The 27,586-nt window shown below is 48.1% G+C and overlaps 1 protein-coding gene across 1 annotated transcript; it reads left to right on the forward strand.

Moving 5' to 3' along the window:
* The first annotated feature begins 998 nt into the window (after positions 1-998).
* TCF25 (TCF25 ribosome quality control complex subunit) lies at positions 999-25,467 on the forward strand. Its single transcript, XM_073659212.1, has 18 exons — positions 999-1,252; positions 1,532-1,669; positions 1,747-1,821; positions 2,911-3,056; positions 3,222-3,287; positions 4,225-4,307; positions 4,404-4,534; positions 4,626-4,725; positions 4,820-4,913; positions 12,687-12,779; positions 14,204-14,309; positions 14,379-14,538; positions 14,840-14,927; positions 16,251-16,409; positions 17,774-17,864; positions 22,611-22,690; positions 22,805-22,877; positions 24,619-25,467. Exons 1-18 carry the CDS (start codon positions 1,076-1,078, stop codon positions 24,781-24,783), a joined length of 2,025 nt encoding a protein of 674 aa, XP_073515313.1. The 5' UTR covers positions 999-1,075; the 3' UTR covers positions 24,784-25,467.
* The last annotated feature ends 2,119 nt before the right edge of the window (positions 25,468-27,586 follow it).

A 27,586-nucleotide genomic window follows, 5' to 3' on the forward strand; every position in this document is an offset into this window, starting at 1 on the left:
TGTGCCTCTTAAAGGGAACGTGCCACGTGCTGGAAGATCCATAGGCAGCATATATCAGCCACTAGCTGTATGATTTCAGCTCTGAAACGCCAAAGCCGCCAGGGATCAAGCCACATGGGAAACTGGTCAAACAGGCCGGTCCTCGGTAGCTTCTCTCCACCCGCTGCTAATGATGGACTGGTCTCTCCCTATATAAGCACGCAGATAGAGACCCGTCACTCCAGAGGAGCGGCCAGCGACCTGTCTTTTAGACTAGTGACCGGTCCTTTTTGTTCCCTATCTGATTGATCAGACCCTGCCGCCTTCCTCCATGCTCCCGCTCTGATGCTCATAAGTCCATTGTAGGGTTTTCAGCGATGGACAGGGTTCAGTATGAGCATTACGACCCAGCGGTTATTACACAGCTCCCTACACAAAAAGCTGCGATGCTCTGTGCGAACTGACGCTTTTTTCGAAGCAGCTGTAACTTTTTGTGCTGTAATAACTCCTATATGGGATCGGACTTAACTAGCCTTCACTACCCACACACATCAATAACCCTATGGCCGGATCACCAGTTCCCCTTCCTTGGACCACTTTTGGCAGTTACCGCTGCATCGGGGACACCCCACAAGACCTGCCTTGGGAGATGCTCTGACACAGTCTCCTAGAAGTACAATTTAGGCCGCACAGAGAATCCTTTATCGGGAGCAGGACCGGTGTCTGATTTTAAAAGTTTAACGAAAAATCAGAGAACCTCCTTATTGTGATGCACTATGTACCCACACGTAACCTTCTCTATATTTAAGTACTGCTATTCTAATTTTATAGCCCATATTCCAGGCAAAAAAAAAATAATCATAGTCGTTTTTCTGCACTTACAAAAAGTTTATTAGATGCCCAGAAAAAGTTTCTGGTAAATTTGCAATTCTACCACTAGGTGGCGGCATAGATAAGGAATTTATACATGAATCACCATCCCCATCTAGTGGCCAGAGTGAGTATGACGTGCTAAAAAATGTGGCACATGCGCAGTGCCAAACTCTTCCGTACTCGCTACTTACGTGCTCGCCTCCCCCGGATGTGAGCCGCAGCCATGTCCCGTCGGGCCTTGAGGAGGCTGCGAGGGGATCAGAGGGGGCAAGAGGAACCTGACGGCCCCGAGGAGATAGCGGAGGAGGAGGAACCTCCACAGCCAGAGCCACGGAACCGGAAAAACAAGGGAAACCGCAAACTATTGGCGGAACGGGGCCTGAATAATCCATTCCAGCTGGTGCGTACTGCCATCTGGTGGCGAGGCCGCGGAACTGCGGCTGTCAGGAGTAATGCTGTGTAGTGTCAGGCTTGTCATTGCCATTATTAACCCCTTCCCACCATGGCCATTTTTCATTATTGCGCTTCTGTTTTTTTCTCCTTTTCTTCCAAGAACCATAACTTTTTTTATATTTCTTATTTTAAAACACTTAAGATTTACTTAAAAGGGACCTGCGATCATTCGATTTTGTTTTATATACATATATATATATATCAGCATATTACTTATTTCCCATAGATCACAGACGCAGATGAAGACCCCCAGAGTGACCCCGACACTGGCCAGACAGCTCAGTCCAAACTTACAGATGAAGATGATCCCAATAGAGAAGAAAAGCCTGAAGATGACCCCAGCAAGACTGCGGGGGCGGCTCAGGTGTGGACCCCAGTCCACTGTTGTCCCAGTCACGTCCTTCACAACTTTTTTTCATGGCTACTTGATTCTCTTTTCAGAGCGGTTCCAGTAATAAAACAAAGAAGAAAAAAAAAAAAAGGAAAGCAAAGAAGTCTGCGGCCGCTGATGGTCAGGTACGACGGCCTCTCCGGATAGTGGAGATTATATTATATTATTGATCAGCTGATATCACTGGGGGAGGAACTGCTTACATAAGTATTAGAAAGTACATTTGAAAGCAACTCACCACAATTTATGTTATCATCCAGCCCCGTCGCTCCCCCCAGGGGTAAAACGCTCTGCTGACCCCATAACTGCAGAGTCCAGACCTCCTCTGGTATTAACATCAGTACAAACACTGCGTCCCTCCCCGCCAGAAGCTTCATGGCCGAGCAGCTGCATGCAGTCGTACATCCCCAAGCACAATACTGAGCATCGGATGGAGTGGTGTAAAGCCGCCACCACTGTACTCTGGAGGAGACGTGTTTTATGCAGTGACGGATCACACTGCTTTATGTGGCATCTGATGGAGGAGGCTGGATTTGGTGAATGCCAGGAGAACGTTACCCTCCTGACTGCATTGTGACGGCTGTACAAATGGTGGAGGAGGGTAATACTATGGGCTTGTTATCAGGGGTCGGCATTGGGCCCTTAGTTCTAATGAAAGGAAATGTTAATACTTCAGTGGACAACTATAGGTCCCAGCTTTGTGCGAACAGTTTGGAGAAGGCCCTTTTCTGTTCCCCATGACTGTGCCCTACAGACATGTTTGAAAGAGATTGGTGGAAGAACATGAGCGGCCACACCGAGCCTGAACCTCAGCAATATCCAACACCGGTAATAGAGATTGTGAGTCCGGCCTCTCCCCAACATCAGGGTCTGACCTCACAAATGCTCTTCTGGATGACAAAAAAATGCTCAGGGACCTCAAATCTTGTAGGCTATGCATTCATTAATGGGATCTTAAAAGCTGGTGCTGGCGTAATGTGAAGATACTTTTCTCCATATACTGTCACAGAGCAGGTACATGTTCTGGCTCCCCATGCCTTGCTAATAAATGGTGAGGTCCCTTCCTGATCACTTAGGTAAAATCAGCGCCCCCTCATCTGATATGTTGGGTCCATTTCTTCACTATACTACGTGCTGTGATCTATTCATATACTTGTATATTGTTATTGTGCAGAAAATGACCTGTTTTCATTTTGTTTTCTGACCACGTGCAGCCGGATGGCGCTGCGGAGGGCGGCGATGAGATCGGGGACATTGACAGTATTTTAGAGAAGATAGAAAACAGTAATGGAATTACACACCAGATTCAGAACAACGGGAGTAACGCGGACAGCCGTCCTCTGCTATACGTGGAGCACAGGTACCGTCAGACAGCTCTCCTGTCTATAGGGGAAATGGTCTACCTATAGGCCATGATAAGCAAACAGTCAGTCCTACATTAAAGGGGCTGTCCAGGATCACATTAATCACATTAATGGCCGATACTTCCCAATATCGTTGTAACCTGAAGTGTTTCTCTTTGTAGGAACCTGAACCCAGAGACCGAGCTCAAGAAATTTTTTGGATCTCGAGCAGTTATGGGCGATCAGAGGTGGGTTGTGACTTCCTCTTTCCTAAGGGGCTTGAAGGCAGTGTACATTATTGCACAAAAAGTTTTTATAGGTTATATGAAGTGAAGAATTAAGCAACTTTCTTAATAGTCTTCATTAAAAATGTCCTCCTATTTTGCTGCAGCTGTAGAGCCTGTGTAACTCCTCCACCTAGAAGGCTGTGCTGCTAAATCTCACATAGATGTGACTGGTCTCTCTCCTCTCATTTCTCCTCTTAGGGCTCATTCAGATGTTCATTTTAAGAGTACGAGTGCTGTCTGTGTTTTTCATGGATAGCACTCGTACCTATAATAGTGAATGGGGTCATTTACATGTCTGTGATTTTTCATGTTCCTTGCAAAATCGTGGAGAAATGTTCAATTTTGTTCTGAGTATTGAAATTGCAAGTCTATGGGTCCATGAAAAATGTCAGACGGCACTGTGTAGATTTTTTATTTTTTTTATTTTTTACGGACTGTTACATAGGAGAAGGTGGAGAAACTTTTTTTTTTTTTTCATGTACGAGAAAAACTGCTGGAACTTGGACTGAAATTACTGATTAAACTCGGTCAGTTTTTCTCATATGTATAAAAAACCTGGCATGTAAATGAGTTTTTTAGTGTTAGAGACAGGGAGGAAAGCACCCAAGTCTTCTGAGAGGTCAGATTAGAAATGATATAGGCTGGAAAGGAAAGCAGATACAAAGCATGAAGCCCATGAGTTGACTGTAAGGGCTCACATACTTTTCAGCATTGGGGACATTAGATTCCTCATGAGCTGTAGAAGAAATCACTCCAGAAATGAAGTTGTGCTAACACAAGAGGTAGGGAAGGCAGCAGCATCCTACAGACAGACCCCACATCCAGCATGTATTACTCAGAGGGACACTCCCGACCATTATTTTGAATGAACCCTAATATATCGGCGTTCACATCGCAGACCGCGTCAGAGACAACGGCTGCATCACCGGAGCACGTGGCTGACGTCGCCCAAGAACGCGTGGCCGAGATTCAGTAAAACAGGTGAGTCCTGCTCCAGGACGGCGAGTTAAGGGGCCGTCTCATTGCCGCCTGTCTTGGGTCACCCTACTCACGCTTAGTTTATATGACGTTTCTTAGGCATTACTATGAGCCTTCTAGAGACCAAGCGAGGGGTCCAGTATTTCACCTTCGAGCACCAGAGAGATTATCAGCAGGTTCAGTTCAAGTTTCTGGATGCTGTGGAGTCAATGGATCCCAATAATATTGTGGTAAGCGATGCGATTAACCCTTCCTAGACAGCACCTGCCCATATCCCTTTCAGGACATACATTTTATCGGTGTGTCCGTTCTCTTCTGCAGCTGCTCCTCCAGATGAACCCCTATCACATAGGCTCCTTGCTGCAGCTCAGTGATGTCTGCCGGCTGCAGGAGGACCAGGAAATGGCGCGGGATTTAATTGGTAAATGTCCCGTCTTGCAGATTTTCATTGTATAGGTCGGTAATAACGATGGATCCTTAGGGTCATATCATTATTTATTTTTTATTTTTTGCAGAGCGATCCCTTTACAGTCTGGAGTGTGCATTCCATCCGGTGTTTAGTCTGACCAGCGGGACTTGCAGGCTGGATTACGTCCGATCAGAAAACAGGTCTGATACCATTGCTACAGTATCTATATAGATATGCGCGTGTGTGTGTGTGTTTGTTTTTTTCATTAAAAAGATAAATTTATATATATTTTATTATTTTTTTTAAAAAATAATATATTTTATATACAGTGCATTGTGAAAGTATTTGGCCCCCTTGAACTTTTCTTCCTTTTGCCACATTTCTGGCTTCAAACATAAAGATATAAAATTCTAAATTTTTGGGAAGGATCAACAGCAAGTGGGACACAATCGTGAAGTGGAACGAAATTTATTGGATATTTTAAACTTTTTTAACAAATTAAAAACTGAAAAGTGGGGCGTGCAATATTATTCGGCCCCTTTACTATCAGTGCAGAAGTTCAGTGAGGATCTCTGAATGATCCAATGTTGTCCTGAATGACTGGTAATGATAAGTAGAATCCACCTGTGTGTAATCAGTCTCCATAAATGCACCTGCTCTGTGATAGTCTCAGGGTTCTGTCTCAAGTGCAGAGAGCATCATGAAGACCAAGGAACACACCAGGCAGGTCCGAGATACTGTTGTGGCGAAGTTTAAAGCCGGATTTGGATACAAAAAGATTTCCCAACTTTTAAACATCTCAAGGAGTGTAACGGGTCTGGGAGGCGGAACCTCTGAGCTACTATACAAGGGGGCGGTCCTTGTAAGGGAGCGGGTGGCGACCAGGGAAGACGGGCAGGCAGTCACAGCAGGTGACCGGGACAGTCTCTGAGTGAACGGGCTGGAGGTCACGGCAAGTGACCGGGGCAGTCTCTGGATGAACGGGCAGGAGGTCACGGCAAGTGACCGGGGCAGTCTCTGGATGAACGGGCAGGAGGTCACGGCAAGTGACCGGGGCAGTCTCTGGATGAACGGGCAGGAGGTCACGGCAAGTGACCAGGGCAGTCTCTGGATGAACGGGCAGGAGGTCCTGGCAAGTGACCGGGGCAGTCTCTGGGTAAAGGGTAGGTACGACCTGTGATGGCAGAGCCTCCAGGTAGGCTAGCAGGCAGATGGTAGATGTGTGCTCCCAGGTGAGCAAGCGAGAGTCTCTGGAATGGCAGGTGGTCACAGCACGTGACGGCGGAGCCTCCAGGTAGGCTAGCAGGCAGGTAGCAGGTGTGCGCTCCCAGGTGAGCGGGCAAGCTGGTCCATAGACAGACTGACAGGAGTAGGAAGGCAGACCGTCGGACCTCAGGCTAGCAAGCAGGTAGGAGGAATGTCAGGCAGGAAACAGACAGCAAACTGGCAGGTAACTGGCAACGGGACCTGAGGGCTGAAGCAGAGTAGTGAACAGTGCAACAACATTGCTCGGGCACCTCCATTTTGGAGGAGGTGCCTTATATATGGTGAAGTCCTCCGGCCATTGGCCGGGGACTCCTTAGGACGGCGCGCGCGGCCCCTTTAAGAGGGAGGGAGTGCGCGCGCGCCCTAAGCACAGTGGCCGGGAAGGAGCGCGCACTGCCAGCAGAGCGGGAGGAGGACGCCGGGCTCGGAGCAGAGGGGTGAGGGGAACAGCGTCCCTGCCTAGCAGAGGGCAGGGACGCCGGCGCTACAGTACCCCCCCCTTTAGGCCCCCCCTTTTTTAGGCCAGAGAGAAATTTAGCTAGGATGAGAGGGGCATGGATGTTCTCCCGGGGCTCCCACGTTCTCTCTTCAGGACCAAACCCCTTCCAATCTACTAGAAAAAAGGTCCTCCCTCTTACCCTTTTGGTGGCCAGAATGTTCTCTACCTCAAATTCGTTTTCAGCGGAAACCGGAGCAGGAGGCGTACCTGTAGACTTGGAAAAAGAGTTAAGTACCACAGGTTTGAGGAGAGATACATGGAAGGAGTTAGGGATCCGCAAGTTGGCCGGGAGTTTCAATTTATAGGCCACCGGGTTGATCTGACTGATGACCTCCAGAGGACCGATGAACCGAGGCCCTAACTTATAGGAAGGAATCTTGAGCCGGACATACTTGGACGAGAGCCAGACCTTATCCCCTGGACGGAATTGAGGAGGATCCAGACGTTTTTTGTCAGTATGTCTTTTCATATGCTCGGAAGACAGAAGGAGTGCGGACCGGGTACTCTCCCATATGGAGGAAAATTTGTTAACAAGAGATTCCGCAGCCGGATTGTCCACCGAGGTGGAGACGGGAAATGGGATCCGAGGATGCTGACCGAAGACAACAAAAAACGGGGATTTGGAGGAAGATTCACTCTCGTGATTGTTGTAAGAAAATTCGGCCCATGGCAGGAGATCCACCCAGTCTGAATGGTGGGCATTAACGAAGTGCCGGAGGTAACTGGTCAGGTTCTGATTGATCCGCTCCACTTGACCATTAGACTGTGGGTGGTAAGCGGAGGAGAAGTCCAGGGTGACGTCCAGCAGTTTACAAGTGGCTCTCCAGAAGCGTGAGGTGAACTGGACCCCACGATCCGACACGATGTGGAGGGGCAGGCCATGAAGACGGAAGATGTGGCGGATAAAGTCTTTAGCCAACTCGGGTGCAGACGGGAGGCCTGGCAGGGGAACGAAATGAGCCATCTTGGAAAAGCGGTCAGCGACCACCCAAATGACCGTACAACCGGCAGAGACGGGGAGATCAGTTATAAAGTCCATTGCTATATGCTGCCAGGGGGCAGCAGGTACTGGGAGCGGAAGGAGGCGACCGGCTGGCAGATGTCTCGGAACCTTGTTGCGGGCGCAGGACACACAGGCAGAAACAAAGTCAATTACGTCCTTGTGCAGGGTAGGCCAACAGTAGTGCCGGGTAATAAGCTGGAGGGTCTTTTTCTGACCGGCGTGGCCAGCTAGTTTAGACGAGTGACCCCAGTGTAGGATCTTCTCCCGATCAGGTACTGATACGAACGTCTTACCGGGAGGGAGACTATTTAGACTCACGGGAGCCACCTGCATTACTCTAGTGGGATCGATGATGTGTTTCGGTTCTTCCTCGAGATCAGACACCAGAAAGGATCGGGACAAGGCGTCCGCCTTGATGATTTTGTCAGCCGGGCGAAAATGATGAATAAAATCAAAGCGAGCAAAAAACAAGGACCACCGAGCTTGGCGCGGGTTAAGTCTCTGGGCATGCTGGAGGTAAGCCAAGTTCTTGTGGTCAGTGTAAATTATTACCGGGTGAAGAGCCCCTTCGAGCAGGTAACGCCACTCCTCCAATGCCAGCTTGATGGCCAATAACTCTCGATCTCCTATGGAATAGTTCCGCTCAGAAGAGGAGAAGAGTTTGGAGAAGAAGCCACAAGTTACCATTCTCCCGGAAGATGATTTTTGGATAAGTACCGCTCCGGCTCCAGAGGAGGAGGCGTCAACCTCCAGGAAGAACTGCTTGTTGCCATCTGGGCGATGCAGCACCGGGGCGGAAGAGAAGGCCTGTTTTAAGGAAAGAAAGGCCTCCTCTGCTTCGGGCGGCCACTCTCTGGGATTAGTGCCATTACGGGTGAGCGCGGAAATTGGGGCAGTCCGGGAAGAGAAGTGCGGTATGAAGAGGCGGTAGTAGTTGGCGAAGCCCAGGAACCGCTGAATGGCCTTCAACCCCTCCGGTCGGGGCCATTTCTCGATGGCAGACAGTTTCTCTGGATCCATTCGTAGGCCGGTCTGAGAAATAATGTAGCCCAAAAACGGAAGCGAGGTCTGCTCAAAGAGGCACTTCTCATATTTAGCGAAGAGGTGATTCTGCCTGAGCCTGAGCAGGACCTGACGAACGTCTCTCCGGTGAGTCTGGAGATCCGGAGAGAAGACCAAGATGTCGTCCAGGTACACCACTACGCAGGAGTAGAGAAGGTCCCGGAAGATGTCATTGACCAACTCTTGAAAGACGGCAGGAGCGTTACAGAGACCAAAGGGCATTACCAGATACTCATAGTGGCCATCCCGGGTGTTGAATGCAGTCTTCCATTCATCCCCTTGACGGATACGGACCAGGTTGTACGCCCCACGGAGGTCCAGTTTGGTGAAGATTCTAGCACCCCTCAGACGATCAAATAATTCTGGAATGAGCGGAAGGGGGTACTTATTCTTCACCGTGATCTGGTTAAGGCCTCTATAGTCTATACAGGGACGGAGAGAGCCGTCCTTCTTTTTTACGAAAAAGAAGCCTGCTCCCGCCGGGGAGGTAGATTTCCGGATGAATCCCCTGGCCAAATTCTCCTCAATATATTCGGACATCGACCGGGTCTCAGCAGCGGACAATGGGTAAATACGCCCACGGGGAGGCGTAGTACCGGGTAACAGGTCGATAGGACAGTCGTATGGTCTATGAGGGGGTAATGTCTCTGCCTCCTTTTTATTAAAGACATCAGCAAATGACCAATAGGGAATCGGAAGTCCAGGTAGATTAGTTGGGGTAGGAGAAGGACGGGCGGGATGAACAGGAACCAAACAAGTCTTATGACAGTCCTGTCCCCAGCGAAGGACTTCTCCGGTCTGCCAGTCAAGCACGGGTGCATGTCTCTGGAGCCAAGGTAGACCTAGTAAGAGGGCGTGAGAGAGTCCAGGCAGAACATGAAAAGAGATGCTCTCAGAATGCAGCATTCCCACCTGCAGAGTTATGGATTCGGTGATGAGTTGGATGGGACGTGGTAAGAGGCCCCCATCCACAGCAGCGACAGATAATGGTATAGCCAGAGGTTTGGTGGGAATGCGGTATTTTTCTACCAGGGCTTGTGAAATAAGATTCCCGGCCGCTCCAGAGTCAAGTTGGGCTAGTTCGAAATAACGATTCTCCCCGCAGATAATTGAGACTGACAGCAGCAGAGATGGAGAGGATTTATTCTTGTCTAGGTCGACCTCTCTGAGCGAACCTAGACACAGGCGTTTCCCGACCTCTCCGGGCAGGTACGGATCCGGTGCTCCTTACTGCCACAGTAGAAGCAGCTCCCCTCGGCACAGCGTAAGTCCTGACGGGTTTTGACCATCTTGGTCTGGTCGACCTGCATAGGCTCAGGAGAGTGTACCTGGGGAGAAACGGAGGGAGTGACGGGTTTCTGAAAAGTAGGAGCTAGACGTGGAAACCTCCTCTCACGGGTGACTTCTTTGGCACGCTCCTGGAACCGTAGGTCAATCCGGGTGGCAAGAGTTATTAGGTCATCGAGAGTGGTAGGAATATCTCGACCGGCGAGTTCATCTTTAATACGGCCGGACAGACCCTCCCAGAAGACAGATACCAGAGCGTCGTTATCCCAGGCCAGCTCCGAGGCGAGGGTACGGAACCGTATGGCATATTGGCCCACGGTGAGACTTCCCTGACGGAGGCGTAGCAGAGATGATGCGGATGAGGTCTTCCGTCCAGGTTCGTCGAAGACTTTCCGGAAAGCCGTGAGAAAGGCAGGCAAGTCGGACACCAGGGGTCTCCTCTCTCCCATAGAGGATTTAGCCAGGCCAGGGCCTCCCCGGTGAGATGGGACATGATGAAAGCAATTTTGGCCCGGTCGGAGTTAAACTGGTGGGACAGGAGTTCAAAGTGCAGGGTGCACTGATTTATAAAGCCCCGAGCCTGAGCGGAGTCGCCTCCGAAGCAAGGAGGTGCAGAAAGCCGGGGTCCGGGGTAGGATACCATAGTATTGGTGGGCAGCGGAGCTGCCGGATTGCGAGTCATGGCACAGGCGGTGGTTGCTGGTGGAGCAGTCAGAGTGTCCAGGCGAGAATTGACATTCCGCAGGTGACCCAGGATGGACTCCTGTTGGGACCTCTGACGGGACAGTTCATGACACAGGTCCGAGAGTGAGGGAGCTTGGGTGCCACCGGGTTCCATGGCCCGAGCAAACTGTAACGGGTCTGGGAGGCGGAACCTCTGAGCTACTATACAAGGGGGCGGTCCTTGTAAGGGAGCGGGTGGCGACCAGGGAAGACGGGCAGGCAGTCACAGCAGGTGACCGGGACAGTCTGAGTGAACGGGCTGGAGGTCACGGCAAGTGACCGGGGCAGTCTCTGGATGAACGGGCAGGAGGTCACGGCAAGTGACCGGGGCAGTCTCTGGATGAACGGGCAGGAGGTCACGGCAAGTGACCGGGGCAGTCTCTGGATGAACGGGCAGGAGGTCACGGCAAGTGACCGGGGCAGTCTCTGGATGAACGGGCAGGAGGTCACGGCAAGTGACCGGGGCAGTCTCTGGATGAACGGGCAGGAGGTCACGGCAAGTGACCGGGGCAGTCTCTGGGTAAAGGGTAGGTACGACCTGTGATGGCAGAGCCTCCAGGTAGGCTAGCAGGCAGATGGTAGATGTGTGCTCCCAGGTGAGCAAGCGAGAGTCTCTGGAATGGAAGGTGGTCACAGCACGTGACGGCGGAGCCTCCAGGTAGGCTAGCAGGCAGGTAACAGGTGTGCGCTCCCAGGTGAGCGGGCAGGAGTCTCTGGAATGGCAGGTGGTCACAGCACGTGACGGCGGAGCCTCCAGGTAGGCTAGCAGGCAGGTAGCAGGTGTGCGCTCCCAGGTGAGCGGGCAAGCTGGTCCATAGACAGACTGACAGGAGTAGGAAGGCAGACCGTCGGACCTCAGGCTAGCAAGCAGGTAGGAGGAATGTCAGGCAGGAAACAGACAGCAAACTGGCAGGATTCTGGCAGGTAACTGGCAACGGGACCTGAGGGCTGAAGCAGAGTAGTGAACAGTGCAACAACATTGCTCGGGCACCTCCATTTTGGAGGAGGTGCCTTATATATGGTGAAGTCCTCCGGCCATTGGCCGGGGACTCCTTAGGACGGCGCGCGCGGCCCCTTTAAGAGGGAGGGAGCGCGCGCGCCCTAAGCACAGTGGCCGGGAAGGAGCGCGCGCTGCCAGCAGAGCGGGAGGAGGACGCCGTGCTCGGAGCAGAGGGGTGAGGGGAACAGCGTCCCTGCCTAGCAGAGGGCAGGGACGCCGGCGCTACAAGGAGCACTGTGCAAGCGATCATATTGAAATGGAAGGAGTATCAGACCACTGCAAATCTACAGAGACCCGGCCGTCCCTCTAAACTTTCATCTCAAACAAGGAGAAGACTGATCAGAGATGCCGCCAAAAGGCCCATGATCACTCTGGATGAACTGCAGAGATCTACAGCTGAGGTGGGAGAGTCTGTCCATAGGACAACAATCAGTCGTACACTGCACAAATCTGGCCTTTATGGAAGAGTGGCAAGAAGAAAGCCATTTCTCAAAGATATCCATAAAAAGTCTCGTTTGAAGTTTGCCACAAGCCACCTGGGAGACACACCAAACATGTGGAATAAGGTGCTCTGGTCAGATGGAACCAAAATCGAACTTTTTGGCCACAATGCAAAACAATATGTTTGACGAAAAAGCAACACAGTTCATAACCCTCAAAACACCATTCCCACTGTCAAACATGGTGGTGGCAGCATCATGGTTTGGGCCTGCTTTTCTTCAGCAGGGACAGGGAAGATGGTTAAAATTGATGGGAAGATGGACGGAGCCAAATACTGGACCATTCTGGAAGAAAACCTGTTGGAGTCTGCAAAATACCTGAGACTGGGACTGAGATTTATCTTCCAACAAGACAATGATCCCAAACATAAAGCAAAATCTACAATGGAATGGTTCAAAAATAAACGTATCCAGGTGTTAGAATGGCCAAGTCAAAGTCCAGACCTGAATCCAGTCGAGAATCTGTGGAAAGAGCTGAAAACTGCTGTTCACAAACGCCCTCCATCCAACCTCAATGAGCTAGAGCTGTTTTGCAAGGAAGAATGGTCAAGAATTTCAGCCTCTCATTGCGTTCAGACTTTGCAGCATGCACATTTTAAATTAATGATTATTTTTTGTACCCTTTGTCCATAGAGGGTTTTTCTTGGCTCTGTTCAAGCACATGATGTTCTTGGAGAAGCGAGGCTGCCTCCGGACGGCACTGGAGTTCTGCAAACTAATCCTCAGGTGAGTAAGCAAAGGTTGCATCATCCGCTGTCACAGGGTGGAGGAAGCGGAGACCATGTGATCTCATTTCATACATAATGTGATAAAAAGACTGTAAATCACTTTAATAAAAAATAATGTCCTTCCCCGAAAAATCACTTTATAATACCGGCCACTAGTTGTTTCCCCTCTGTGTAACTTTTCGGCAACTGTATTCCATCTCTGTCAGCAGGGCAGGGCTTTGTATCTGTACAGGAAGTGGGGGCGGGTCTTTGTATCTATGTAGGAAGTGTGAGGGCCAGCCTTTGTATCTGTACAGGAAGTGGGGGCGGGTCTTTGTATCTATGTAGGAAGTGTGGGGGCGGGCCTTTGTAACTGTACAGGAAGTGGGGGCGGGCCTTTGTAACTGTACAGGAAGTGGGGGCGGGCCTTTGTAACTGTACAGGAAGTGGGGGCTCGCCTTTGTAGCTGTGCAGGAAGTGGGGGCTGGTCTTTGTATCTATACAGGAAGTGGGGGCAGGTCTTTATAGCTGTACAGGAAGTGGGGGCGGGTCTTTGTATCTATGTAGTAAGTGTGGGGGCGGGCCTTTGTACCTATACAGGAAGTGGGGCAGGGCTTTGTATCTGTACAGGAAGTGGGGGCGGGTCTTTGTATCTGTACAGGAAGTGGGGGTGGGTCTTTGTATCTGTACAGGAAGTGGGGACAGGGCTTTGTATCTGTACAGGAAGTGGGGGCGGGCCTTTGTATCTGTACAGGAAGTGGGGGCGGGCCTATGTATCTGTACAGGAAGTGGGGGCGGGTCTTTGTATCTGTACAGGAAGTGGGGGCGAGTCTTTGTATCTGTACAGGAAGTGGGGGCGGGTCTTTGTATCTGTACAGGAAGTGGGGGCGAGTCTTTGTATCTGTACAGGAAGTGGGGGTGGGTCTTTGTATCTGTACAGGAAGTGGGGACAGGCCTTTGTATCTGTACAGGAAGTGGGGGCGGGCCTTTGTATCTGTACAGGAAGTGGGGGCGGGCCTATGTATCTGTACAGGAAGTGGGGGCGGGTCTTTGTATCTATGTAGGAAGTGTGAGGGCCGGCCTTTGTATCTGTACAGGAAGTGGGGACAATCTTTGCATCTGCTTTTACTGTCCTGTCTGTTAAACTGCTTACAGGCATTCAGTTCAGGGCAGGTAAACCATTGGCCAAAGGCTGGAGCAATTCTTGCTGGAAAAATGAGGGGAAAGGTAAGTTCCAGCACCTATTGTGCTGGTAAAAATGGTGAGGAGGAATTGTCCAGTGAAAAAGCTTGGACGGCCAGTGAGAGTGTATGACAGTGAAGCCAGTTCTTTGACATATTATACCGGTATGTGCAAATTCTGGAGGATGAAAGCCGCAATACCAGACTTTATCTCCAGGTTTTATGAACAATCTGCTTCATTTAATGCCGTTCTGTTTTGCAGTTTTGATCCTGAGAATGACCCGCTGTGCATGCTGCTGCTGATCGATTACCTGGCTCTTCGTGCACGGGAATTCCTATATCTTGTCCGGATGTTTGAGGAGTGGGAGGTGAGAATATTAGAAGGGGGGACGCGGCCTCCGTAAATCTGTTTACATGTCAATCCCCCTATTTTTTAGGCTCATCGAAATTTATCCCAACTTCCCAACTTTGCGCTCTCTGTCCCGCTGGCGCTCTTCTTGTACGGTCAGCAGGAAGAGGTGTCGGAGCAGGAGCAGCTGAACAAGTACAACCGAGCGTCGCTCCTCCTGCAGCAGTCACTTATCATGTTCCCGGGAAGTAAGTGTCCCGTCCATATAATATCCCTTTTCTTATACACGCTGCTACCAATTTTGGCTTCTCCTTTAAATATGTGTTTTATTATCATTGTGCATCTTTGCAATACATCACGATTTCTTACTTTTTTGCCAGTTTGCGCAGAATCTGGAAACAATCAGCAAGCTGCTATTTACTGTTTGTCTAGTTCTTTCATTGTATAATATTGTCCTTCTGATTGTCTCCAGAATGATTTGGTTTCCCCCTCCTCTCTGTTAAAGTTACTGATGGTCACTGTGATTTCTTTTCCCTTTTTTGGCTGCAGTTCTCATTCCTCTTCTTGATGCCTGCGGTATTCAGCCCGATACTAATGTCGCTTCACATCCGTTTTTCGGAGCTGTGGCCCAAATAAGGTGGGTAAGGTTCATTCCCCGTAGTCATTGCTGCTGTTAGATGCACCCCTGTATCGGTGCTTAAACGTCTGCAAACACTGCCACCGCTCCAAACCGGGACTTTGCACAACCGTTTGTTACATAGTCGCCATTTTTCCCGGCAGATGATGGCTGTGATAATCAGCCATCATCTGCCTCTAATGGCTGTTAATCTGTTAAATTATGCTGTCGATATCTGACAGCTGCGTCAATTTATGCACCCATCTGTGCGCCTGTGAAACGATCACGAGGCACTGATGGGTTGCTATGAAAGCCAGGGGTCTGCCGAAGACCCCCATACTTGTTTTTATGGTACTCCTGTGAAAGCCAGCCTGTAGCTGCCATTCATAGGAGATTGTGATTTTCACTATACATGGCAGTATTGTAGCATTGCTGTGTATAGTAAAAGTGATCGATAATCGCAGGTTCAAGTCCCCTAAGGGGACTAATGAATACAGTAGAAAGGTAAAAAAATTGTAAGTAATGCTAAAAAAAAAAAAAAAAGTTCAAATCAGCCTCCTTATCCCTCATTGAAAATAAAAAATACACATTTGTTTATGTAACAGCCCGATCTATCAAAATATAAATTAACCCGATCAATAAATGGCGTAATGAGAAAGTCGAAACGCCAGAATTATGTTTTTTTTGACCACCCGCAACGCTGCAGGAAAATGTAATGAGAGGCAATAAAAACATGGTACCCAACCCACAAAGATATCAGTGAAAACGTCAGCTCAAGGAGCAAAAAAAAAGATCTCACCCAGCCCCATCAACCAAAAAGTCAAAACGTTTTGGGTCTCTGAAAATGGCGACACAAGCAAAATTTTTCTTAATTTTTTTGTGCAAATTTTTGCGTATTTTTCACCACTTAAATAAATAAAATAAAGATATACATGTTTGGTATCTGCATACTCGCACTGATCTGGAGAATCTTATTACCAGGTCAGTCTTACCGTATAGTGAACATCGTAAATAAAAACCCAAAAAAGAATTGCGATTTTTATTTATTTATTTTTTTACTATTTCGCCACATTTGGATTTTTTTTTTCTCGCTTTCCACATGATAAAATGAATGGTGTCATTTAAAGTACAACTCGTCCCGCAAAAAATTAAAGCCCTCATATGTCTGAGGATGGAAAAATAAAAAAGTTATGGCTCTCGGAAGAAAGGGAAGAAAAAAACAAAAGCGGAAAATAAATATTTTGCTGACCCAAATGAATGGAGTTAGGCTGCAATACCAGACACAACTCATGGACCAGAGGGGCGCTGTTTGGTATGACACGTTTTACACATTTGACTTTGCAGCCAGCCTCCTGCTTTATCCCAGTTGACCTCTCTGTATATTGGAAGATGTCAAGCTCTCTGGAAGGATCCTGCGGTCATGTGCTGGTTGGAGCAGAACGTCCGAGAAGTTTTGCACAAGGTTGACAGCAGTGACCCAGTCGTGAAGGAGTGTGAGCTCAGGTGAGAACACGGCAACTTATTGACACCTTCAGGAGTATTTTTCTTTCTTTAAAGCCATGTGTTTTTCATTAAAAATGTCACCTGTAACCTCTCATTTGCACTGTCGCTGTCTAAAGAATGAGTTATCTAAGAATCAGTCAGTGAGCTTGTTCTGACAGGAGAATTTCTAACTCTTATCTTTTTTCTGAGCATCTCTCAGCTGATTTATGACCTCAACTTTCACATAGTCATATTTTAGCAGATAGGAGATATCCGTTATAAACCTCTCATCAGAACATACTCTCTGACTGATTCTCAGCTAACTCATTCTGCAGCCAGAAATAGACAGTACAATACAGAGGTTATAGAAGATAAACAACATTTTTAATGAAACCCCATAGCAAAAATTATTTTTAGCCAAAATACACGTATTTAAAGTGCTTGTCCAGTACTAAGAGGGGCAACTACCTGCCTGTTGTACCTGGCACCAGCTCAGAGTGGCACCGGCGAATCCTCTTCCGGGCTGTTCTGTTGATGGGGCGTGACTGCTGACATCATCCTGATTGACAGCTGGCTCCCCGCAGGTAGGCAGCGGGGAGCCGGCTGTCAATTAGTATGACGTTAACAGAGCAGAAGAGAAGATGCTGCTCTGTCAACGTGACATCAGCTGAAGCCGCAGGATTGCCAGCAGGAATGGTCTGTGCCAGCAGAGATCAGCTCTGGGCACAACATGCAGGTAGAGAGCAACTAGCTGCCTGTTAGTTCTTAGGCCCAAAGTAAGCAATGTATACAGTCCTGGAGAACTCCTTTAAGAAAGGGTCCATATTCTTTAATCTCTCAAAAAAGCCAACAAACTATTCAAGATCTTGGGAAGGTTACGATGATCCATTCTGTGAGCAAAATTGATTGGGCGCTAATATAAATGAGTTCTTCCTGCAGAAAGGGGGCGCTACTGTACGAAAATCGGAGGATCAGATATGTAAGATGTTAGTGTGCCCGGTTGTAGCTCCAGCATATTGATGAGCCTGGAGCCCTGCCAGGTATATTCCGGGACTCTGCATTATCTTTTGGCAATAAGTGTCGGCTATAAAACAATTTCTTGTGTCGGCAGAGTGGGTGGCCACAGGGGATCCCCACCCCGATATTGAAGTCTGCAAATGCACTTCTGTAGTAAAGGCCGACGGCTAGCCCAAATTATTTAGGAAGTTATGGCGCAGAATATCCCATTTTTGCACTGACTGATAAGGAGTCAGGCTGCGAGGAGTGTAAATATCTGGGAACAAGGGTCCATTGATGAGATGAAAGCTTTATCTCCGGATATAAATAGCAGAATCGAAAGACTTGTGATTTTTGCACTTTTTTTTTGTTCCTTGTTCTGTGGCCAGGAGAAAGACTCGGTATCAGAGCGCCCCCAGGAACATCCATCGTCATGTCATCCTGTCTGAGATCAAGGGAGCGAACTCGGCGCTGCCTCTGGTGAGTATCCTACCACTTCGTGTGTGATCTAATGGGAAGAGAAGGGCGGATTTTGTCATCTTTCACAAATTTCATTCTCTTAAGATCGTAATGTTCATAATATCACAAGATTTCAAGTATTTCTTAGTACGGTGAGATGTCATTGTAAACAAAGCCTGTCTCTGGGTGCTCAGACAATACTAAGAATCTGGAATTTACTGATCCTCAGCTTGATTTTTCCAAGCCAGCGCTCTTATTTCCATAAAGTAAGATGCCCTTGATGTCTAGTTAGAAGGAATTTGGCTGGAAAAGTTGTCATTTATATACTTTTAATAATTATTATTGAGTGGGTACAATTGCCAATTTTGCAGTTACGATGCGGCTTACATATGTTTGGTTTTTTTTTTGTCAATATACTTTGATTAAAAAAAAAAAGTTTTAGTGTGATCACCCTTTGCCTTCAAAACAGCAGCAATTTTTTTTCCAAGTCACAGGTCATAAATCATGTTAAGACTGGCACAAGGTAGTTATACTGCGTCAGCAAGGTGTCTCCCAGGGAACAATTTCAAACCAAGGTTTCAGGATGGGCTGTTCAAGCTCTTTTAAAGAAGCACCAAGAAATGGTCAACATTAAGAACCGTAGATGCAGTGGTCCATGAAGGAAAATTAGTTCAGCAGATAAGACACATCTTGATTACTTCCCTTCAAAACTAGAATGTGTCCAGCAGTGCCATCAGCTCAGAATTGGCAGCAACCAGTGGAACCCAGCTTAACCCATCTACTGTTCAGTGAAGTCTGGTCTGAAGTGGTCTTCATGGAAGAAAGTCAGATCTTTGACATGGAAACAAGGCCAAGTAGCTCAGCTCTGCAAAAAACATAGGAACTGGGATACAGAACATTGGCAGCCGGTGACAGCAAAATGTGAAATATTTGGTTGTAACAAAAGGGCTGGAGAGCAGCGCAATAATGAAGGTCTATAGGCAGCTGGGCGGAGGGTCCTTGCAAGTTTGGGGCTGCACTTATTCATCACGCAGAACCATCAAGGAGACATCTGCCTCCAAATTTATTCTGCAGCAGGACAACGATGCCAAACATACAGCCAATGTCATTAAGAACTTTCTTCAGCGAAAAGAAGACCAAGGAGACCTGAAAGTGATACTTCAAAGACATAGTGGTGGGGAATATAGATTGTGAGCTCCAATAGACACAGTGGGTGATGATGTCTGTAAAGTCTGTGGAAATAATGGCTCTGTATAAGCGAGTAAAATAAATAAAACTATGAAATACGCCCCCAACAGATCCCTGATTTCACATCATCCAGTCTGGAATCACATGAGTCAAGCGACATCCACAGAAGATCTGTGGTTAGTTTTTCAAAACATTTGGAACAACCTCCTGCTATGCAAGTGTAACTAGAAGAACTGATGAAGGCAGAGGGCGGTCACCAAACATTGATGGGATTTAGATTTCTCTCTTGTTCACTCACTTTGCATTTTTTTAATTAATAAAAAAATCTAGTTTTCAAAACATTCTTACTTTGTAGCATAATATATTTATTTTTCTTGTTAATTGTATTTGGGGACACAAGAATGTGGGTATACACCGTGCTACTAGGAGGCTCGACACAAAGTGAAAGAATATGTAGATTACCTCTGCTTATGGGGCTATTTCCTCTCCAGCAGCTCAGTTTTAGCCTAGTGTCCATATGACTCAGCTACATCCTGTATCCGGTATTTTCCAAGGTGGTGTGGATGTCCTCCACCTTATGTCAACATATGAGGGAAGACACACCGTCTTCCACTGGTTCTGGTTAGGGTCTATCCCCTGGGGTGTCTCCCTCCTCTTTATTCAACCTGGGCCATCTTGCTTCCCCTATCCTGATGATCTATTGGTGAAGGCTCTGTCCAGTCTCCAAAGCACCTTGGCTTCCTTGGTGCTCTTCAGTTAAATCATCAACAGACAAAATTAATTTCTAATCTCATCCTAACGCCTGGAATTTCTAGCATGACCTTCAACACCTGGGTGGATGGTGTTCCACCAGAGAAGTTCTGCCTTCTCCAAGCCGCAGTGTCTCTTTTGCGGATGGAAACCTCATGGTTCACCTGTTTTGTTTTTTTTTTTCCATGAGGGTTCTGAGCTGGATGGTCTTGGTTTTCGAGGCGGTGCACTTTGCCCAGTTTCACACACTCCTGCTTCAACATCCCATTTTCTCTCTCTGAAACGAATTATTGGTCTCCTTTCTGCTTCCGTCTTCCTGTTACACTCCACAGAGAACTTCTTTGGTGGATGCCCCTATGTTATTTCTGGCTGATCGTCTCTTCTCCTTTAATGGCAGGTGGTAACGACCAACACGAGTCTTTTGGCTGTGGAGCAGTGTTCAACCAATACACCTCAGGATTGAGGGTCTCTGGTGCAATCCCACCTCCAGATCAACCTACTGGAACTGAGAGCCATCTTCTGTCTTTCACTGGTCCCTCCTCCTCAAGGACCGCATGCTTCAACTACATACTGACAAGTTGGCTTCGGTGGCCCACCTGGACCATCAGGAGGGCAACGGAAGCGTTTCCTCATGAAGGAAACTGTCAGGATTCTTCTCTGACAATTTACATTCTTGGCGTGGGAAACTGGAACACAGACTTTGAGCCGAGAAACTCCGGATCCGGGGCAATAAGCTCTCCTTTTAGATGTTTTCAGCCAATTATGCCTTCGCTGGGGCACCTCGAATGTGAGCATTTTCACCTCCCCTCTCAAGCACTAGGTCCCAACTTACATTGCCAGGTTCTGAGGGTCTTGTGGATGAAACTCTGGTTGGTCCATGGACCGAGTTGTTTCTGCTCTATAACTTCCCCTTTTCCTCTGCTTCCTTATTTTCTCAAGCGGATCAAGGCAGAGGACGTCCCGGCGATTCTGATAAAGCTGGACTGGCCTCACCGAGCATGATACTCTGACCTTATACAATTAGTTGCTGATTCTGTATGGCCCATCCCGACCTTCTTTCTTAAAGTCCCTTATTGTATCTCACTTCACTTCGGCTGCGTTCAATGGTGTGGCTGTTGAAGCAGCGGTACTGAGTTCCCAAAGATCATTCTGACCGTGCTGAAGACTCGGAAGCTGCTTCCATCCCATGGTTCTCACCATTCCTAGTATTCTTCCGTTCATCATCCCAGTCTAGATGCAAGCCGCAGCCTCGCCTCTTTGAAAGGTTTCTGTCCTCCCCATACTTTTTCAGTGTTCGCTGGGTTTTCACAAACAAATTAAGACTTTGGTAGCCTAAATCCCCTGCTCCTTACAGACGTCCGGTGGAGCCCCGAGTCCTTAACCTTGATGTGGCTGCATTCCTAAAGTCTCCCTTGATCCTCTCTGCAGCATCTCCACATTTCCATTCGTGGAAGGCGGCATGTCCAGTGGCCATGACTCCCATATCGGGGGTGTCTGAGCTTGTTACCTTTTCCTTCCTTGTTCGCCTCAGGACAAGGTGGTCTTGCGCCCTGTGCCATCCTTTCTTCTAAAGGTTGTCTCTGACTTCATCAATGAGGACATCATCTTCCACTCCTTTTCCCTATGTCCAGCTCTCCACCATCTGAATCTGGTTAGGGCTTTTAGTTACGGAAGCCTTTTGACGTTCTGATTGTCTTTTTGTGAGCCATGGTGGGCCATGTAAGTCAGCCTCCAAGAAGACCATTTTCAAATGGATCACGACTGCTGTTGTGGATGCTTAGAAGACCAAGGGCAAATCTCCGCCTTTTCGGGACATGGTAGGGTCTTCTGGGCAGTCAGACATCAGGCTTTCGTCTGCACTTTTTTTTACGCTCTACAAACGGCACTCTATGGCTTCTGCTGATGCTAGTTTAGGGTACTGCATGTCACTATCTGCTAGGTGGTCCACATGGTCTTCTGTCATTTTTCCCACCTATTTGAACTACTTTAGGCCGTCTCACAGACCTGTATCCCACCAATGCTATTGACAAGAAAGTTTGATTTTTTTTTCTTATTGAATGCACCGGGGATCAGTTGTCTTTTCTTGTGGCCTATGTGTTATTCTTCCCTGGGTTCAGGTCATGCTGGTTCCTGGTTGCCTCCTAGTGGCAGGGCGTATACCCAGGACCCGTGTTCCCCCCCCGCCCCCCCAATGTATATAACAAGTAAGGGATATTTCAGGAAGCAGGGAAATTGGACACTTTTCCCTCTGTCAACCTCTGCGGCAGTGGTCACACTGACATTTTTGAGGCCTTCAAGACTTGTTCAAGCAGAAGCCGCCTCTGAGAACGGTTATTTTTTTTGGGAGTTTACTTTTCTTGAGGTGTTTTTGAAAAGTTATGGAAGACTTCTTTGCAACCTTCTGCTCGGACAAGTTTGTAACCTATGAGGTATTATTCTATTTTATATAAGACCCAGTCACATTGCAGACATTTATAGACCCTACTAATACACTGTCCAGCATTGATTCGGGACGGCTGATGCTGTGAAATTTCTGCTCTAAATGTGCTTGTGTTACAATACAGGGGACATATCATGGGCCTTATCTGTGAATAATTGAGTTTAGTACCGAGTATCGTTAAGGCCTATCCTACATAAAGTGCCAGAGATACTTTGAAGAGGGTTTCCAACAGATTCTGTCAATTAAAGTGGCCCACAGAGTATAAAAATGGGTCGGGAACCTCCTTTAAAGTAAAGTCCCACTGAGGCGCCACTTTACATCAGGGCATAAAATCCAAGATGCTAATCCTATTATTTTATAATATCCTGGTATAATTATCCCGTCCTCAGGATGTGACCTCGCAGCCGGTGCTCAGTTTTGATCCATTACCCCCTCTGGACTCTGTGGTGTCTTACACAAGGCCGGAGAGGTAAGTGCCACTTTACATTATGATGTCCCCATGATGCCCCTGTTTGGTTGGTTATGAGTTATTCTATTTTACTAATACGCTTTTCTCTCCACCCCCCCCCCCCCCCTCTCTCAGGACGCACCGGCCATCGAACGAAGGGACCTTATCTCTGTTCTTTAGATCACTTTTGCCAAATTTTAATTTGCAGGTAGGTGAGAATGTAAAACTCCTCCATGTCACGTTATTGTTGCCTTTTGATGCTTTTTGCTGTTGTGATTCCCTCGGCAATCCAGCGCTGAAGCTCCGGCGGTCCTGTTTGTCTATATTTACAACCTGTCAGTGATAATGTGCTATAGCGGCACATCACCGATGCAGCCAATCAGTGGCCTCAGCGGTTACATGCCGTAGTTTGGGAAAATGGCTGACAGAGGTGGCGCATGCACAGATTGAGAGCTCGGGAGACGAGATCTCAATCTGCGCATCCGCCGCCTCCGGCAGCCATTTTCCCGAAGCCCACTGCAGGGAAATTAATGGGAAGTGTGGGGACTCTGTTCACCGCCAACATTTTCTGAAAGCCCAGGGCCCTCCAGGACACCCCCTCCTCACTGCTCGGGGCCTGCAGCATCGCCACACTCTTGCCGCCGCTGCCGCCACCCCTCTCCACCACTGCAACCCCCCCGGTAAGCTACCGTAAAATCGGACTATAAGATGCACCACTATTTTATTAAAAATAAATAAATTCCTATTTTCCGCTCCAAAATTTAGGATGTGTCTTATGGTCCTGTGCGTTCTTATAGTCTGCAAAATACGATACTCAAAAACCAAGCCTGAAATTGGTGGAAAAACTACTTTATCCTCTTTTGAATCATTATTTTTAGAACTTGGCGTTGTGACATTCCTCTATTATTCCTCTTGGAAATGTAAGAATCATGGATGTAATATTGAGAGGAAATCTGTTTTTAAAGAGTAGGATAAAGCCAGTGTTGGAGTAGGTCGTGTGCGCGGCCTTTTGGGCAGTTCCTGAGTGCCATGTTATTGTTGTAATCGGCCAAGAATACACACAATGCCGCAATTTGTCATCAGTTTCCCCGGGGTGAGCGAGTCCCCTTATCATTTTTGTTACCCTGCTGCAGCAGTTTATCCCGGTACAGATCGTTCTGGAGATAGGAGACCAATACGCTCAGATGCTGATGTTGGGAGGGGACGGGGCGCAGAATTATGGATGCGAGTTGGAGAATAGGGACTAATGAGGGGGCTACACGCTACACAAGGATGGAGCAATAATCTAATCAGATCGTGCCGGGAGCAGATAACGTATGTGATTGTCAGTGAGGTCGGGTCTTATGGCAAATATAGACAAGGCCGAACCCTAATAATAAGCCCATAGCATTATCCTCCTCCATCATTCTTTACACAGGCACAATGCAGTCAGGGGGTAATGTTCTGGCATTCCCCAAACCCAGACTCGTCCATCAGACAGAGACGTGCGATCAGTCACTGCACAGAACATGTCTCCTCCAGAGTCCAGTGATGGAGGCTTTACACTACTCCATCCGACACTCAGCATTATGCTTGGTGATGTACGGCTGAGTTGCTGTTCCTTCCACTTCTCAATAATAACACTCACAGGTGATAGAGGAAGAAATGTCATGGACCACGCTGGTATCCGTGAGCTTTGCACCACCGGCCGTTGTGTCACATGGTAGTAAAGACAGATGGCATGGCGGGGGGCCAAATGTTATACACTGGGGGGGGGGGGGCGCGTGGGGTCGGAGGTTACAGATGGGGGAGGCGAGGGGCCGGACGGAGGTTATACATGAGAGTGAGGGACCGGAGGTCAAACACTGGGCTGTTGAGGTATCTTTCTCTGGTGTCCGTGTACTGGAGGAATCGTATTATTGGTGAAGATGGCTGAACTGACCTGATGCTTATCCGGCATTATTTTGCAGGGCGAGGCCGCCGCTGAGGGTGAAGAAGCTGGAGCTGTTCGGGACTTGAATCGAGGTGTGAATCGGCTGATGGCAGCGATGAGAGACATGCTTGCCAATATCCAGTTCCAGGAACCTCCGCGGGACGACAATCCCGATGGGGAAGGAGATGAAGAGTGGGACTGATACTGGGTGCAGCGCGCTAAGCCGTCCCTCGTCATCACCACACCTTTCCCACAAACTGTACAGTGCCATAACTAGAGACGTACTACACAGCGCTGGTCTCATGGTGGCGTAATGGTGCATATGGTGGTTCCATGTCTGGATCAGTCTTTCCTACTGCAGGAATTACATGTTTTATGGCCGTCCAGCAATGAGAACATGTGAGCATCCCGCAAATCTCATGAAGTGTGAAGCTGGGAGCGTAAACTGGGCTTGATAATAGATCTCATGTGAGGTATGGCAGTGTCTTCAGAATTAGACCCAGTCACATGGAAAACATGAAATGAGGTTTGTTCCAGCGATTGACCGCCTTGACGCTGTGACCTCGCTCGGGACCTGTGACTGGTAATAGGGGTTATTGCTTCTTCTTCCTGGTCAGGGTAGTGATGCCACAGAGTTCAAACGTCCAAATACGGAGAATAAGGCATGAAAGGATTGCTCTAAGGCAGGGATCAGCACTCCAGCTGCCGTGAAACTACAACTCTCAACATGCCCTAACAGCCTGTGAATGATGAAGACTACTGATCCTTGCTCTAGGGGAAACCCTAAATAAATATTCCACTGCCATGGTGCCCCACGGTTTAATACATCTTTAATATCAGGAGGTGCATTTTTTTCAAATAGAAGTAAACAGCCATTCTGATGTGATTTGTTTTTTTGTTTTTTCATAGTAAGTAATACTGTTTCATCAGGTCTCATCTATTTAATAATATATGCAGTTAGTATGGTGAAATCTGGTGACTAATCCACTTTAAAAATTGTGTTGAGGAGTGGCAGATTTGTGTTGTATCTACATCTCCAATGCAGATCAATGTTTCTCTATGGTAACAGATTCTAAACAAACCCTGCAGAGTTTTGAGTTTGCAGTTCTTTTTACTCCCTTTCACCTATTATTACCCATGGTTGATGGGTTAAAGGCGATGTGTCACGTGACTGCTATCCTCAGACAAGTCTCGTGACTAAAAACATCAGTTCACTTAAATTGAAGTTTATGGCAATCGAGTCGGGTGTGACGTGCAACCAGCAAAAGAAAATCCAACACGTTTCGAAATATTTGAGACTTTATATCTCTGCTGGTCTGTTGGTCCTGGACCCACTGGAGATTTCTGACATGATTTTTCATTGAAACAGCCAGTGCTTGGCTGATCAGGTATTTCGGGCCATTTCCAATTTGTCAAGGAGAGGAACAAGGAGCATAGACCAAGGAGGTTAGGTAAGAACCGGACCCTAAGATGCATGGGATTCCACCTGAAAAAGCGCAACAAAGGACTAAAATATGCACTGCAATGTCAAAACTATTTGCTGTGAATACATTTAGTCTTTTTTAACTTCTCTTAACTGCTTCAGACTTTGAAAGCCATGAAGCAGCTAAAAGAAGTGATCTGAATCGAGCGGCGATCAGGTGATCATCACATGAACAGAATTGTTACAGGAATTGGAACTGATCCGCAGCCCCTAAACAGTGATGGAGCGGTTGTGTTCTGCTCCGTATATTCTATGTCCAGCTGCTGCAGGAGTTAGTAACAGCCAGGTATCGGACTCCCCACTGATCTGATATTGATGACCCCTCCTAATAATCATCAGTACCATAATAATGGAACCACCTTTTAAAATATACTTTCAATAATGAACAGATGCAATATCTTCCACTGATCCATACAGAGGATCGGCGCACTCCTGCGTCGGGGTTTCTGCTCTTCATCCTAAGGGTTTCATTTATAAATCAGAAGTGTTACTTTATTGGGTCAGACTTTTATAAAAACCAATGAATGTGTCTTTCTCTTCCCTTTGGGAAATCGTGTGTAGCTGCTACAGCGCAATGGCTGGCGCCCCTGCATGGTGTCCCCTTCTTCATCCATGCAGGGACGCCAGCTTACGCACCGCTTTGGCCTGCGGCGTGGAGCCAGGCGTGTTTCCTGCTTCCTGCTCTGTACTAAGTCCCGGCGGCACTTCTAGTGCACACGCTCCCTGCTCTTAAAGGGGCAGCGCGGGCATATAGTAAATGCCCTCAGCCTATTGCTGGGAGTAATCCTGTATAAAAGAATCCTTCTCCCTTAGGGAGTTGCCGAAGCAACAGCTTTCTTTAGTATGTAGTCTCACCTACTATTGAGTTGTTAGGTCCTCTGGTCCTGGTGTGGCCAGTGTCCTGAACCCGAACCCCTGGTCCCGGTGTGACCAGTGTCCTGAACCTGAATCCCTGGTCCTGGTGTGGCCAGTATCCTGAACTCGAATCCCTGGTCCACGTGCGGCCAGGGCCTGAACATTGCCCCATGGTCCTGATGCAGCCAGTCCTGTCCCCTGGGCCCAGTGCGGCCAGTATCGGAACGTTTCCCTATCTGAATCTCCGTGTCAGTAACCATTCTGCAGTGATCCTGAACTGAATCTATTAGTCTGAATGGAGCCCTAGTATGTGTCAGCTAACCTGACCCCTGGGTTCAGCAGTTGCAGTACCTGGATCTGCCTAGGAGTGGTACCTGGAGCTGCAGTGATCACCAGGTAGCCGCTTAGCTACGCCCCTACCTAGGCAGACCCGGCACAGTGGGTCCACTAAACCATATGCGCAACCGGTGGGCGTAACAGCCGCATTGTGCAGTTCGAGGCACAATCTCAGCCCCTAGTATTGGCTCTAGTCTGTACAATTTTAAAGCTGACCATACATTCGAGATCCTTCTGATGTCACCATATATCACTTCTGCTGCCTTCCTGCACTTGCCGAACTGATGTGTTACATCCACATGGGTAAAGTTAGTTCTTCTTCCAACTCTCC

The sequence above is a fragment of the Phyllobates terribilis genome, unplaced genomic scaffold, assembly GCF_046119375.1.
Source record: "Phyllobates terribilis strain yellow unplaced genomic scaffold, ASM4611937v1 Scaffold_13__5_contigs__length_258822181, whole genome shotgun sequence".
In the NCBI taxonomy this organism is placed as follows: Eukaryota; Metazoa; Chordata; class Amphibia; order Anura; family Dendrobatidae; genus Phyllobates; species Phyllobates terribilis.

Coding starts and splice junctions, on each gene's coding strand:
- TCF25 (XM_073659212.1), top strand. CDS start 1,076: ATGTCCCGTCGGGCCTTGAGGAGGCTGCGAGGGGATCAGAGGGGGCAA. Junction 4,914..12,686: donor TACGTCCGATCAGAAAACAG/GTCTGATACCAT, acceptor CTTTGTCCATAG/AGGGTTTTTCTTGGCTCTGT. Junction 16,410..17,773: donor GTGAAGGAGTGTGAGCTCAG/GTGAGAACACGG, acceptor TTCTGTGGCCAG/GAGAAAGACTCGGTATCAGA.